This window comes from Scyliorhinus canicula, chromosome 21 (genome assembly GCF_902713615.1).
Source record: "Scyliorhinus canicula chromosome 21, sScyCan1.1, whole genome shotgun sequence".
NCBI lineage: Eukaryota > Metazoa > Chordata > Chondrichthyes > Carcharhiniformes > Scyliorhinidae > Scyliorhinus > Scyliorhinus canicula.
The window spans coordinates 66442919-66456381 of NC_052166.1; the positions used below are offsets into that span (position 1 = coordinate 66442919).

Consider the following 13463-nt stretch of genomic DNA (forward strand, 5'->3'; position numbering starts at 1 on the left):
CCATGAACAAATTTAAAAAAAAAAAAGATGGCGGACAGTCTTTGAGGAGTCAGGAGGTGTGTTCCTCTCTGTAGAATTATCAGCCTCTGATCTGCTCTTGTAGCCACAGTTGGTCCAATTCAGTTTCTGGTCAATGTTGAGGGTTTCCCTTCTCTACATTCCAGTGTTCTGAGGACAACAATAACTTTATACAACCTTCCCATGTAATATATAGAAACTTTCGACTGTAATGGTAATGCCATCGAATGTCATGGAGGGATAGTTAAATTCTCTCTTGTTGGAGATTGTAATTGGCTGGCACTTTATGACGTGAATGTTACTTGCCACTTATCAGCCCAAGCCTGGATATTGTTCTGGTCATGTGAGCACTGACCGCTTTAGTATCTGAGTCACAAATGGTGCTGAACATTGTGCAAAAATTCCCACTTTTGACCTTGTGATGAAGGTGATTGATGAAATGAGGTGGAACTGAGTATTCTAGTTTTCTGCTTGAGTTTCTCCTACCCCTTTTCAAATTTTTTGTAAAAATTACATAACTATCCATAATCGGGGCGGCACAGTGATTAGCACTGGGACTGCGGCGCTGAGGACCCGGGTTCGAATCAGAGCCCTGGGTCACTATCTGTGTGGAGTTTGCACATTCTCCCCATGTCTGCGTGGGTCTCACCCCCACAACCCAAAGATGTGCAAATTAGGTGGATTGGCCACGCTAAATTGTCCCTTAATTGGAAAAAAAAATAATTGGGTGCTCTAACTTTATTTTTAAAAACTGTATCCATAATACTTCATGTGGACTAAGTAAAAATCCTCCTGCAATGCTAATACAATTGCAAGATATACATTGTACGATTGAAATGTTCTATATTTTGCATGGGAAAGTTGTATAAAATTGTGAGACCTTGGAACACTTGAATGTAAAGAAGGAAAACTCGGCAAAATCTTGTAGCTGCTATCTGCAACTCATGTTTGAGTCAAGCGAAGGGCAGCATGGTGGCACAATGGTTAGCATTGCTGCCTCACGGCACATGTTTGAGTCAAGCTGGCAACTGGTTTGACTGTAGCCGCACTGAATATGTCTTTCCATTTTTAACTTTAAATCAAAAGTCTGTTTCTAATAATTTCACTATCATACAGTTTTCTACATTGAGGTCAGAATTCTCTGGCCGTTTGCTGGCGGAGGGATTCTGTGGTCCCACTGGCAGTGCACCCCCACCCATGGGTTTGTCGGCGGTGGGGGGGTAACTTCAGTGGGAATTCCCATTCACAGCAGCAGGACCAGAATCTCACCACCAGGAAACATGCAGCGGGGAGACCAGACAGTCCAGTCCTTGGTATTGTTGCTAAATATTGTCAGTTGTCAAGGGAGTTCTTTCCTAACTTGTGCAAGTAGCATACTGCAATTTAATTCTGTGATCCAAATTGTTTTAGCTTTGCAATGCATTTAGCACACACCTGTTCTGTCAGAACTTGTCAGTAATAGCCATGTACCTGTCATTTTTTAAAAAAAAATTGTTGCCACTAAGCCAGATTCTGATTTCTTTGCAAGGTGGAAGCTCTCCTGGCCTCTGAGGACTATGGCAAGGACCTGGCGTCTGTGAATAACCTACTGAAGAAGCACCAGCTTCTGGAAGCAGATATTAATGCTCATGAGGTAATGATGAAGGGTTTGTTATAAGGCTCTAATTATAGAAAAGAGAAATAGGTTTGTTGCTGTGGAGACTGACTCCAGGGAAGAGCCGCCCGCAGCAGCTAAACTGTTCATGGATCACTTGGGCTTTTTGCCTTCAGGTATTATGTTAGGATACTGTTGTGCCTCAGAGATATTCATCACTACCTGCAATGGATGAGAAAGCTCGTTGGGGCAGTGCATGTTTTACCTTGAAATCGCATACATTTTAAAATAAAGGATAAAATCATCTAGTCGTTGACTTTTTTTGCAATTCATAGAATCGTAGAACTATACAGCAAAGGCGATCATTCAGCCCATTTTGCTTGTACTGTCTCTTTTAAAGTGCTTCCTAATCAATCCTATCCCAATGTTTTTTCACCATAGCGCTGCAAAAATGTCCTCTTCTCCGTGGGACTAGGCAGGGATGTCCTATGTCCCCCAGCTGTTTGAACTCACGATTGAGCTGTTGGCCATCGCATTAAGAAATTCGGGGGTATGGAAAGGAATAGTGCGGGGGGGAATAGAGCAGAGGGTGTTCTTATATGCCGATAACTTGCTGTTATACGTGTCGGAACCGAGTGTGTTGATAGGAGGAATATTGGAGCTGCTTCAAGTGTTTGGGTCTTTCTCGAGGTACAAACTAAATCTAGACAAGAGTGAGTATGTTGTGGTCTCTTGGCCGGGGGTGGGGGCAGGGATGGGGGGGCTGCCATACCTTGGGCAGGGAGTCACTTTAGGGGGCTCTGCAGGTACAACATTTGCAGTTTGGTGGGGAGAGTAAAAGCTGATCTGGCAAGGTGGGATGGTCTCCCTCTCACTCGCGGGTCGGGTACAGGCGGTTAAAATGAACGTGTTGCCGCGATTTCTGTTTATTTTTCAATGCCTGCCGATTTTCCTGCCAAAGGTTTTTTTCAAAGAGATTGAGGGAAGGATTACTTCGTTCATATGGGGAGGGTAGGTGGCCAGAGTTAGAAAGGTGCTGCTGCAGAGGGGAAGGCAGGCAGGAGGATTGGGTCTTCCGAACCTGATGTATTACTACTGGGCGGCGAATGTGGAGAAGGTGCGGGGCTGGGTCAGAGGGGTTGATTCCCAGTGGGTCAGAATAGAGGTGCAGGTGGTCGGGATTGAAAGCACTAGCAACAGCGCCACTCCCGATGGCCCCGGGGAAATACTCCGGGAGACCGGTAATAAAAGCTTCATTGAGAATTTGGAGGCAGTTTTGCCAACACTTTGGGTTGGCCGTAGGGTCAAGAGAAATGCCGATTTGGGGGAACCACAGATTTGAGCCAGGGAAGTGGGATGGAAATTTTCGGAAATGGGAGGAGAAGGGGATTAAGACACTAAAAGATTTTTCTTAGAGGTCGGTTTGCAGGATTGAAGGAGCTGGAAGCGAAGTTTGGGCTGGAGCAGGGGGAAATGTTTAGATACATGCAGGTTCGAGATTTTGCCAGAAAGGAGATACAGCGCTTCCCGGTGGAGCATGCCTCCACATTGCTGACAGGGGGACTGGAGAAGGGGGTAGTGTCGGCAGTTTATGGAACTATTTTGGAAGAGGAGAAGGCACCACTGGAAGGGATCAAAACAAAGTGGGAGGAAGAGTTGGGAGAAGATATGTAGGAGGGGTTCAGGTGTGAGGTGCTCCGGAGAATGAACGCCTCCACCTCGTGCGAGAGGTTGGGGCTGATACAGCTGAAGGTGGTATACAGAGCACACCTCACGAGGGTGAAGATGAGCCGGTTCATTGAAGGAGTAGAAGATGTGTGTGAATGTTGCAGGGGAGGGGACGCTAATCACGTTCATATGTTTTGGTCCTGTCCAAAGCTGGAGAATTACTGGAAGGATGTTTTTAGGGTAATTTCTAAAGTGGTGCCCTGGGAGGCCATATTTGGGGTGTCGGACCAGCCAGGGTTGGAAACGGGTGCAGAGGCAGATGTTGTAGGCTTCGCCTCGTTGATCGCCAGAAGGCGGATCCTGATGGGTTGGAGAGCAACCTCTCCACCCTATTCCCTGGCGTGGTAGGGGTCTTGTTGGAATTCTTGACTCTTGAAAAGGTTAAGTTTGAACTAAGGGGAAGGACGGAGGGGTTCTACAATTCATGGGCATTAGTCATTATGCACTTTCAAGAACTGGATAACATTGAACATTAGGTGGGCGGGAGGGGGGGCTGTGTGTCTTAATTGTTTATGTGAATATGTGGGCTAATGTTTGGGTTTTGGTGGGAGGATGGGATCGTTGTTATTGATATGGGTATTGACACATTTGTTACTGATTATTGTTTATTGTTGGTGGGTGTAAATGTGGGAGAAAATGTGAAAAAGGAGACTAAACAAAATTATTTTTTTTTAAAGTCCTCTTAAAAGAATTGTCTTTCAGACTTTTTCAGCAGCATACATTGCACGTTATGCTTCTCACAAAGTAGATTGGAAAGAGTTGATTAAATATACAAGACTTGGAACTTGTGCGCTTTGAATTCAACACAACAGACTTGTAAAGCATTGCGAAATCTCATCAGTCACATCCAAATAGAATGCTTTTCAGAGAGATTCTTGGTAATGTGACTTTCCTAAAAGATAGACCTGAAATCCTGAGTTCTATCAGTTGGTCAAAAAATTGAGAACATGAGATCAGGAGGACGCCATTCAGCCCATCAAACCTGTTCTGCTATTCAGTTGATCTCATTAACCAGTTAACTCCATTAACCAACTCATTAACCAGTTAACTCCATTAACCAACTTGGTTTTGTAACCCTTGATTAATAAAATCTACTGATCTCAGTTTTGAAGTTTACCATTGACACTCAACACCTTTTTTGTGAGGAAGAGCATTCCAAATTTCTCCGAACCTCCGTGAAGAAGTGCTTCTATCATAGAAACCCTACAGTGCAGAAGGAGGCTATTCAGCCCATCGGGTCCGCACCGACCCTCTGAAAGAATATTGTACCAAGGTCCACCTACCGCCATACTTCCACCTATTGGACACTAAGGGGCAATTTTAGCAAGGCCAATCCATCTACCCTGCACATCTTTGGACAGTGGGGGGAACAGGAGCACGCAATAATCTTCTTTACTCCCTTGTGCAACCTTTCTTCATAATTTAGCCCTTTTAGCCTCTGACATTCTGGTGAATTGGTCTTCAAGGCCAATATAACATTTATGAAGGGTTATAACTAGAGCTTTCTATAATTCTGACATAACTTCCATTCTGTTGTATTCCAGCCCCTATAAGGTGAAGGCCATTAGCATTCATTATGAACTCCAAAACATTTCAGTACAAATAATGTTTAGTGTGCCCCCATGGGCGCACACATACCTTCTTCATTAAAGACCTATTTGAGGCAAGCACAAGCGCAGCTCTCATTCGGATCTACTTTCTTTGTTACAGAAATACTTTTCTAAATTGCTTCATTAATTGACTGCATTTCAGGACCGTCTGAAAGACTTAAATGGCCAGGCTGATAGTCTCATGTCCAGCGATGCCTTCGATACCACCCAGGTGAAGGACAAGCGTAATGCAGTGAATGTTCGATTTAGGAAAATTAAAGAGATGGCTACTGCTCGCCGTGTTAATCTGAATGATTCACATAGACTTCATCAATTCTTCCGTGATTTGGATGATGAGGAATCCTGGATAAAGTGAGTTGGGCAGAGAAAATTACCATTTGGAAAAGCTGGCTAATAAAAGTTGCAGTATTGTACTAAGTCGGTATTAGTGGAGTGTGTGTGCTAACTTGGAATTAATCAAATGTGGAGTTGGATCTGGAATCCTACACTTGTTGGGATCTAGTGATATCCAATATTATAAATCTGACATGGGAATGATGCTCTTATTTGAACAGAGAGAAAAAATTGCTCGTGAGTTCTGAAGATTATGGTCGGGATTTGACTGGAGTACAGAACTTGAGGAAGAAGCACAAGCGCCTGGAAGCAGAGTTGGCTGCACATGACCCAGCTATCCAGGTTCGAGATGCCTGATATCATTGTACATATTGACAAAAACTTCAGCTAAAAGACCTTGGTTTGTTAATAGTGATGTAGCATTTCTACTGTACCAAGCCACTGGTTGATGGGTCTAGAGGCACACCAATAATGGCCGTTTATCCAGTTCTTCACCGAACCCATGTAGACAGTAGGCTATCCACAGTTTAGAGTCTCTTACAAAGGGAGTCAATTTGGCTCATTGTCTGGCCGACTTCCAAGGTGGCCTGGAATGAAATGTGGGAATCTAGGCCACATCTGGTGATTTTAGCAAGGCTCAAGGATGATGAATCTTTTTACATAGCAAGTCAAAACATTCAGATCTCAGAGTTGGTAAAGCAGAGACATAAAGTAAAGCGGTTTCTTACAAGTCATTGACGGGTCTCCTATTGTTATGTGGCAGAACCCTCAAAAACATAGGCCCAGCATACATGCCAAAACAGGCATTTACAAAGTGTGTCTTTATAAGTTATAAATTACAGTACGTTTCTGAGGTAACATTACAAAACTTTGTGTTAATGTTTCTTAGACTAAATCTGTTTTCAGTTCCGCTCACAGTAGACCTGTTTGAAGTCAAATGTTCCAAAGTAAGATTATCAGTGGCCTTTTTATTCTTTGTTTGAGGATGTTGTGGGAGAAATCTCTCTATTAATATTTTCTCTTTTTGCTGTTTTTTTTTGTGTAAAAGTGACCAAAGTGCAAGCACTTAAATGAGCTGTGTATAAAGTAGACAATTAAAACTTGAACAGATAGGCATTGTGCACCGTAGTCTATCCCTGGTTAGAGTTAGTTTCTCATTGTTGATGCTCATGGTTGATTTTATTTTTTACAATAGTCTGTACTGGAGACCGGAAAGAAGCTGTCTGATGATAATACGATTGGCAAGGAAGAAATCCAGCAGCGACTGGCCCAGTTTGTGGCACACTGGAAGGAACTGAAGGAACTTGCTTCTGCTCGGTCAGTCCAGCTTATCCAACAGGGCTTTCAGGGCTGAGCTTTTGCTAAATTGTAATGTTACTGTTGCGGGGTGGAAAATGCCTAAAACGCTGCAATCACACAGCAAATGGGTCAGCATCTGTGGGAGGAATTAACCGACCATCATTTCAGGCCAGGTTCTTTGTTAGAGGAAAGAAAGCAGTTCTATTCATGCAGTACCTTTTGCAACTCTTTTTAAAAATAAATAAATAAATAAAAATAATTTAGAGTACCCAATTCAGTTTTCCAGTTAAGGGGCAATTTAGTGTGGCCAATCCATCTACCCTGCACATCTTTGGGTTGTGGGGGCGAAACCCACGCAAACGCTGGGAGAATGTACAAACTCCACATGGACATTGACCCCAGAGCCGGGATCGAACCTGGGACCTCGGCGCCGCGAGGCAGCAGGGCTAACCCACTGCGCCACCGTGCTGCCCAGCTTTTGCAACTCTGGGACCTCCCAAAGGGCAATACAGACACATCACTAATTTTTCAAGTGTAACCAGTATTGTAAAGTAGGAAATTAGACTTGAAATGAAAGACGGGCATGCATTTTAATACTATTAGTGGAAGAAACAGCCAATCAGATAAGTCCAAACACAAAGGGCGCAATCCAACGGGCATGCTGCGCCTTAAAAGCAGCTTGCCGTAGCGCAGTTTGGCTGTTGAAAGCCAGGAGACCCCACTCCCAGGATCCACTCAGCTTGCCTCACCTCATGAGATTCAATGCTATTTCACGAGTTGCTATGTGAATCCTGCCCACAATGGATGAGATCACTTTTTGGCAGTAAGCCTCACTTAGATTTCCAAGATACCTGAGGCTTTGGGATTCAGCCCCTTCACCTCCGAGACCTTGGGCGAGCGCAGTTCAGCACTGGACCCCACAAACGGAGACCAGACGGAACGGCACTTGTGGGTGTTTCCCAGTTGCACGATCTGTGGGCAGGATGGTGCCCTGGCACTGCTGGTGCCTCCAGGGCTTGGCACTGCCAGCTATCATGGATGGTGTCAGGTTGCCGATGCCATTTGGGGTGGGGGGCCTCGGACATCGGGATGCCACTGTACAAAAGTGCGACACTGACCGTGCATCCCCGTTCAGGCCCCTTTTTCAACCCGAGTTGTGTTGAATAGCCATGTGTTTCTCGGCACTGAGCGTCAGGAAACACGCAGCTAAATACTTTCCTCTGAAAGATTTAAATAACTTGCATTTTTGTAGTACCCTGAACAACCTCAGGACTTTCCAACCAGGTGCTTCACAACCAATGAAGTGTAGTCACAGTTATATGGTAGAAAACTGTTATGTGGTTGGAAAGGCAGCCAATTTATGCTGAGGTAACTCCTAAAAACAGCAGTATGATAATGATCAGACCATAAGACATGGAGCAGAATTAGGCCACTAAGCCCATCGAGTCTGTTGGTGTTGTCGATTCAGAGAACAGAGACTGGGCTTAGTTAACTTTCCCTGCAGAAATTAATCGGTATGCTAATTTGTGTTATGTTGCAGAGGACAGCGTTTGGAGGAATCCTTGGAGTACCAGCAGTTTGTGGCAAATGTTGAGGAGGAGGAGGCCTGGATCAATGAGAAACTGAATCTGGTGGCCAGTGAGGATTATGGAGACACACTTGCTGCAGTGCAGGTCAGCGTCATTGGTTTATAAAAGACTGGGATGGGCACTATGGAAAACCTATCAATTTCCTCAGCCATTGAACATCTAATTTAGATTTTAAGCTGAGGTGCTCTCCTATTGTTAGTGATGCCAGTTCCAATACACTTTTTTAAAAAATAATTTTTATTCAAATTTTCACAAAATATCAATAACAAAATACAAAAAGAAAAGAGGAAACAAACCCCCCCCCCCCCGGGTTGCTGCTGCTGCTGGCCTTTTTCCTACCGTTCTGCCAGGAGATCTACGAATGGTTGCAACCTCCTGAAGAACCCCTGCACCGATCCCCTTAGGGCAAATTTCACCCTCTCCAATTTAATGAACCCCGCCATATCCGAGATCCAGGCCTCCACGCCCGGGGGCCGCGCATCCTTCCACTGAAGAAGAATCCTCCGCCGGGCTACCAGGGACGCAAAGGCCAGAATACCGGCCTCTTTCGCCTCCTGCACTCCCGGCTCCTCTGCAACCCCAAATATTGCGAGCCCCCAGCCCTGTTTGACCCTGGATCTTACCACCCTCGACACCGTCCTTGCTACGCCCTTCCAAAATTCCTCCAGCGCTGGGCATGCCCAGAACATATGGGCATGGTTTGCTGGGCTCCCTGAGCACCTAACACACCTGTCCTCACTCCCAAAAAACCGGCTCATTCTCGTCCCGGTCATGTGAGCCCTATGCAGCACCTTAAATTGTATGAGGCTGAGCCTCGTGCAAGAAGAGGAGTTCAATCTCCCCAGGGCGTCCCCCCATGTCCCCTCCTCGATCTCCTCACCCAGCTCCTCCTCCCATTTACCCTTCAGCTCCTCCACCTGCATCACTTGGTACGTTGCCGAGATCCTCCCCCCTCCAACGCACACCCTGAGAGCACCCTGTCCTGGACCCCGCGCGGCGGCAACAGTGGGAACTCTGCCATTTGCCGCCTGACAAACGTCCTTACCTGCATATATCTGAAGGTGTTCCCCGGGGGGAGCCCGAACTTCTCCTCCTCCAACTCACCCAGGTTCACAAACTTCCCGTCCACAAACAGGTCCCCCATCTTCCTAATACCTGACCTGTGCCAACTCAGGAACCCGCCGTCAATTCTCCCCGGGACAAACCGGTGGTTCTCACGTATCGGGGACCTCACCGAAGCCCCCACCTTCCCCCTGTGCCGTCTCCGTTGCCCCCAAATGTTGAGGGTATCCGCCACCATGGGGCTCGTGGTATACCTCATTGGAGGGAGCGGCAGCGGCGCCGTCACCAGCGCCTTCAGGCTCGTGCCCACACAGGACGCCCCCTCCATCCTCTTCCATGCTGCCCCTTCCCCCTCCATCACCCACTTGCGCACCATCGCTGCGTTGGCAGCCAAGTAATACCCACAGAGGTTGGGCAGCGCCAGCCCCCCCCCCCCCCAATCCCCATCCCTGCCCCGCTCCAGGAACACCCTTCTCACCCTTGGGATCCCGTGCGCCCACACAAACCCCGTAATGCTCCTATTAACCCGCCTGAAGAATGCCTTCGGGATAAGGATGGGGAGGCACTGGAACAGGAACAGAAATCTTGGGAGCACCCTCATCTTGACTGACTGCGCCCAACCCGCCAGAGACAGTGGCAGCATGTCCCACCTCTTGAACTCCTCCATTTGCTCCACCAGCAACGTGAGGTTAAGCTTGTGCAAGGCCCCCCAGCTCCTGGCCACCTGGACCCCCAAGTACCTGAAGCTTCTCTCCGCCCTTTTTAATGGGAGCTTACCAAGCCCCCCTCCTGGTCCCCTGGGTGAACAACGAACAGCTCGCTCTTCCCCATGTTGAGCTTGTACCCTGAGAAATCCCCAAACTCCCTGATAATCCTCATTACCTCCAGCATCCCCCCCACCGGGTCCGCCAGATACAAGTCATCCGCATAGAGCGACACTCGGTGCTCCTCCCCACCCCGCACCAGCCCCCTCCAGTTCCTCGACTCCCTGAACGCCATGGCCAGGGGTTCTATTGCCAACGCAAAAAGCAGGGGGGACAAGGGACACCCCTGCCTCGCCCCTCGGTATAGCCGAAAATACTCCGACCTCCTCCTATTCGTGGCCTCACTCGCCACCGGGGCCTCCTATATAACAGCCTCACCCACCTGACAAACCCCTCCCCAAACCCGAACCTTTCCAGCACCTCCCACAAGTACCCCGACTCTACCCTATCAAAGGCCTTCTCCGCGTCCATCGCCACCACTATCTCCGCCTCCCCTTCTACCGCCGGCATCATTATAACATTCAAAAGCCTCCGTATGTTAGTATTCAACTGCCTCCCTTTCACGAACCCCGTTTGATCCTCGTGAATAACCTGCGGCACACAGTCCCCTATCCTCGTGGCTAAAATCTTCGCCAACAACTTGCCGTCTACATTTAAGAGTGAGATCGGCCTGTATGACCCACACTGCAGGGGATCCTTGTCCCGCTTAAGGATCAAGGAAATCGGCGCCCGAGACATCATCGGAGGCAAAGCCCCTCCTTCCCTTGCCTCGTTGAAGGTCCTAACCAACAGAGGGCCCAGCAGGTCTGCATACATCTTATAGAATTCAACCGGGAACCCATCCGGCCCCGGCGCCTTCCCCGGCTGCATGCTCCCTATCCCTTTGACCAACTCCTCCAGCCCAACCGGCGCCCCCAGTCCCTCCACCTGTCCCTCCTCCACCCTCGGGAATCTCAGCCGGTCCAGAAAACGCCCAATCCCCCCCTTCCTCCAGTGGGAGTTCGGACCGATACAGTTCCTCATAGAAGTCCCTGAAGACCCCATTGATGCCTACCCCACTTCGCACCACATTCCCTCCCCTATCCTTAACTCCACCGATCTCCCTAGCCGCATCCCGCATCCGAAGCTGGTGCGCCAGCATCCGGCTCGCCTTTTCCCCATAGTCCTACACCGCTCCCTGTGCCTTCCTCCACTGAACTTCCGCCTTCCTGGTGGTCAATAGGTCAAATTCGGCCTGGAGACAACGCCGCTCCCTAAGCAATCCCTCCTCCGGAGCCTCCGCGTACCTCCTGTCCACCCTCGCCATCTCCCCCACCAACCTCTCCCTCTCTCTGCTCTCTCCTCTCCCTGTGGGCCCGAATAGAGATCAACTCTCCTCTAACCACCGCCTTTAGCGCCCCAGACCGTCCCCACTCGGACCTCCCCGTTGTCATTGGCCTCCAGGTACCTCTCAATACATCCTTGGACCCGCCCGCCCACCTCCTCGTCCGCCAGCAACCCCACCTCTAAGCGCCAAAGCGGGCGCTGGTCTCTCTCCTCCCCCAGCTCGAGGTCCACTCAATGTGGGGCATGATCAGAAATGGCTATCGCCGAGTACTCCGTATCCTCCACTCTCTCAATCAGCGCCCTACTCCTAACAAAAAAATCAATCCGGGAATAGGCCTTATGCACATGGGAGAAGAATGAAAATTCCCTGGCCCTCGGTCTCGCAAACCTCCATGGGTCAACCCCTCCTATCGGGTCCATAAACCCCTCAGCACCTTGGCCGCCACTGGCCTCCTACCCGTCCTGGATATGGATCAATCCAGTGCCGGATCCAGCACCGTTTTGGAACCCCCCCCCCCCCCCCCCCCCCCCCCCCCCCAATTATCAGGCCCCCCGTCTCCAAGTCTGGAATCCGGCCCAGCATGCGCCGCATGAAACCTGCAAGTTTACCTGCTTCTGGCTTAATGAGACATACATATGAGCAAGGAGCAGGAGCAGACCAGTCTCCTCCTCAAGCCAGATTCGCCATTTAATATGATCATGGCTGATCTGAAAGTAACCTCAAATCTACATCCCGATACCTTTCACCCCTTGCTTACCAAGCATCTATCTATCTCTGCCTCAAAAATATTCAGAAGACACTGCTTCCACTGCCTTTTCGGGAAGAAACCCTCTTGGAGAAAGAAAATTCACCTCACCTCCGTTTCAAATGCATGACCCCTTATTTTTAAACCGTGATCCCTAGTTCCAGATTCTCCCACAAAAGGAAACATCCACTCTCCACATCCACCCTGGCAAGACCTCTCAGGATTCTTGTGTTTCAGTTGGGTCGCCTTTTACTCTTTTTGCCTCCAGTGGATACAGGCGTAGCATGTCCATCCTTTCCTTTACAAGATAACCCACATATTCCAGGTATTTGTATGGTGAACCTTCTGTGAACCTGTACATACCCGGTGTTCTGGCAACATAGTCCAACGTGATAGTCACTGTATATGAGGCCTTTACTAGTTAACTGATCTGTTTAGTATGGCAACAGTCCGAAGCATGTGTAAGTAAGTAATACATCCACAACTTGGGGATTCCCAAAAGATGATATTACATCAGGATTACTTAAGATTAGCAGATGACAGGGCAGCACGGTGGCGCAGTGGTTAGCATTGCTGCCTCAAGGCGCTGAGGCCCCAGGTTTGATCCTGGCTCTGGGTCACTGTCCGTGTGGAGTTTGCACATTCTCCCCGTGTCTGCGTGGGTCTCACCCCCACAACCCAAAGATGTGCAGGGTAGGTGGATTGGCCACACTAAATTGCCCCTGAATTGGAAAAAATGAATTGGGTACTCTAAATTTTAAAAAAAAGATTAGCAGATGATGCATCCTTGGCATCGCATTTCAATGTTCCATTTTCAATTTTATAGGTAAGAATGTGGGCAATAGAGCAGAGCATAGGAATGTACCTATCTGTTCTCGCCATCTCTCCCTGTCAGCATGATTGATAGCAGAAATTAATGTCGCTTTGCTTCTGGCAGTGTGTTTGAGCACCAATGTGATGCAGCATCTGGTAGTGTTCTAATGTTTTTACATGGGATTCTTGCTGCTAGGCACCATCTTCTGGCTTTGAGGAAAGACAGATGAGCATTCTGATCATTTTCCCCAAATATCCTTAAAAACTTTGCAAACAATGAATCACTTTTTGAAGTGTAGTCATTGTGTAGGTAACAATGAATAGTGGTTTAAGATCTTCACCATTCACTAGAACAGAGGCTCTACTTAATCTGAAGAAGTACCTCTAACACAGCGGCTCACTACTCCACCACCTCAGTGCTCTACTCCAAAAGTATCAGCTTAGATTTTATCCTCCTTGGATGAGACTATTAACACAACTTTCTGAATTATGGGTGGGAATTCGTCTAAGGAAAGATATATTGGCATTGGAGGCTGTCCAGAGCTGGAGGTTTGTCAGATGAGTGTGTTTGCACGTATATT

The 13463-nt window shown here is 48.0% G+C and overlaps 1 protein-coding gene across 5 annotated transcripts in view; it reads left to right on the forward strand.

Moving 5' to 3' along the window:
• The window catches only part of sptan1 (spectrin alpha, non-erythrocytic 1), a 125247-nt gene that overhangs the window by 88586 nt on the left and 23198 nt on the right, over positions 1 to 13463 (forward strand). For all 5 annotated transcript variants that reach the window (XM_038782416.1, XM_038782418.1, XM_038782415.1 and 2 more), the window contains 5 exons: positions 1547 to 1651; positions 5093 to 5301; positions 5505 to 5625; positions 6479 to 6600; positions 8123 to 8255. In XM_038782416.1, coding sequence (XP_038638344.1) covers positions 1547 to 1651; positions 5093 to 5301; positions 5505 to 5625; positions 6479 to 6600; positions 8123 to 8255 — 690 coding nt within the window. The remainder of the gene's footprint in view (positions 1 to 1546; positions 1652 to 5092; positions 5302 to 5504; positions 5626 to 6478; positions 6601 to 8122; positions 8256 to 13463) is intronic.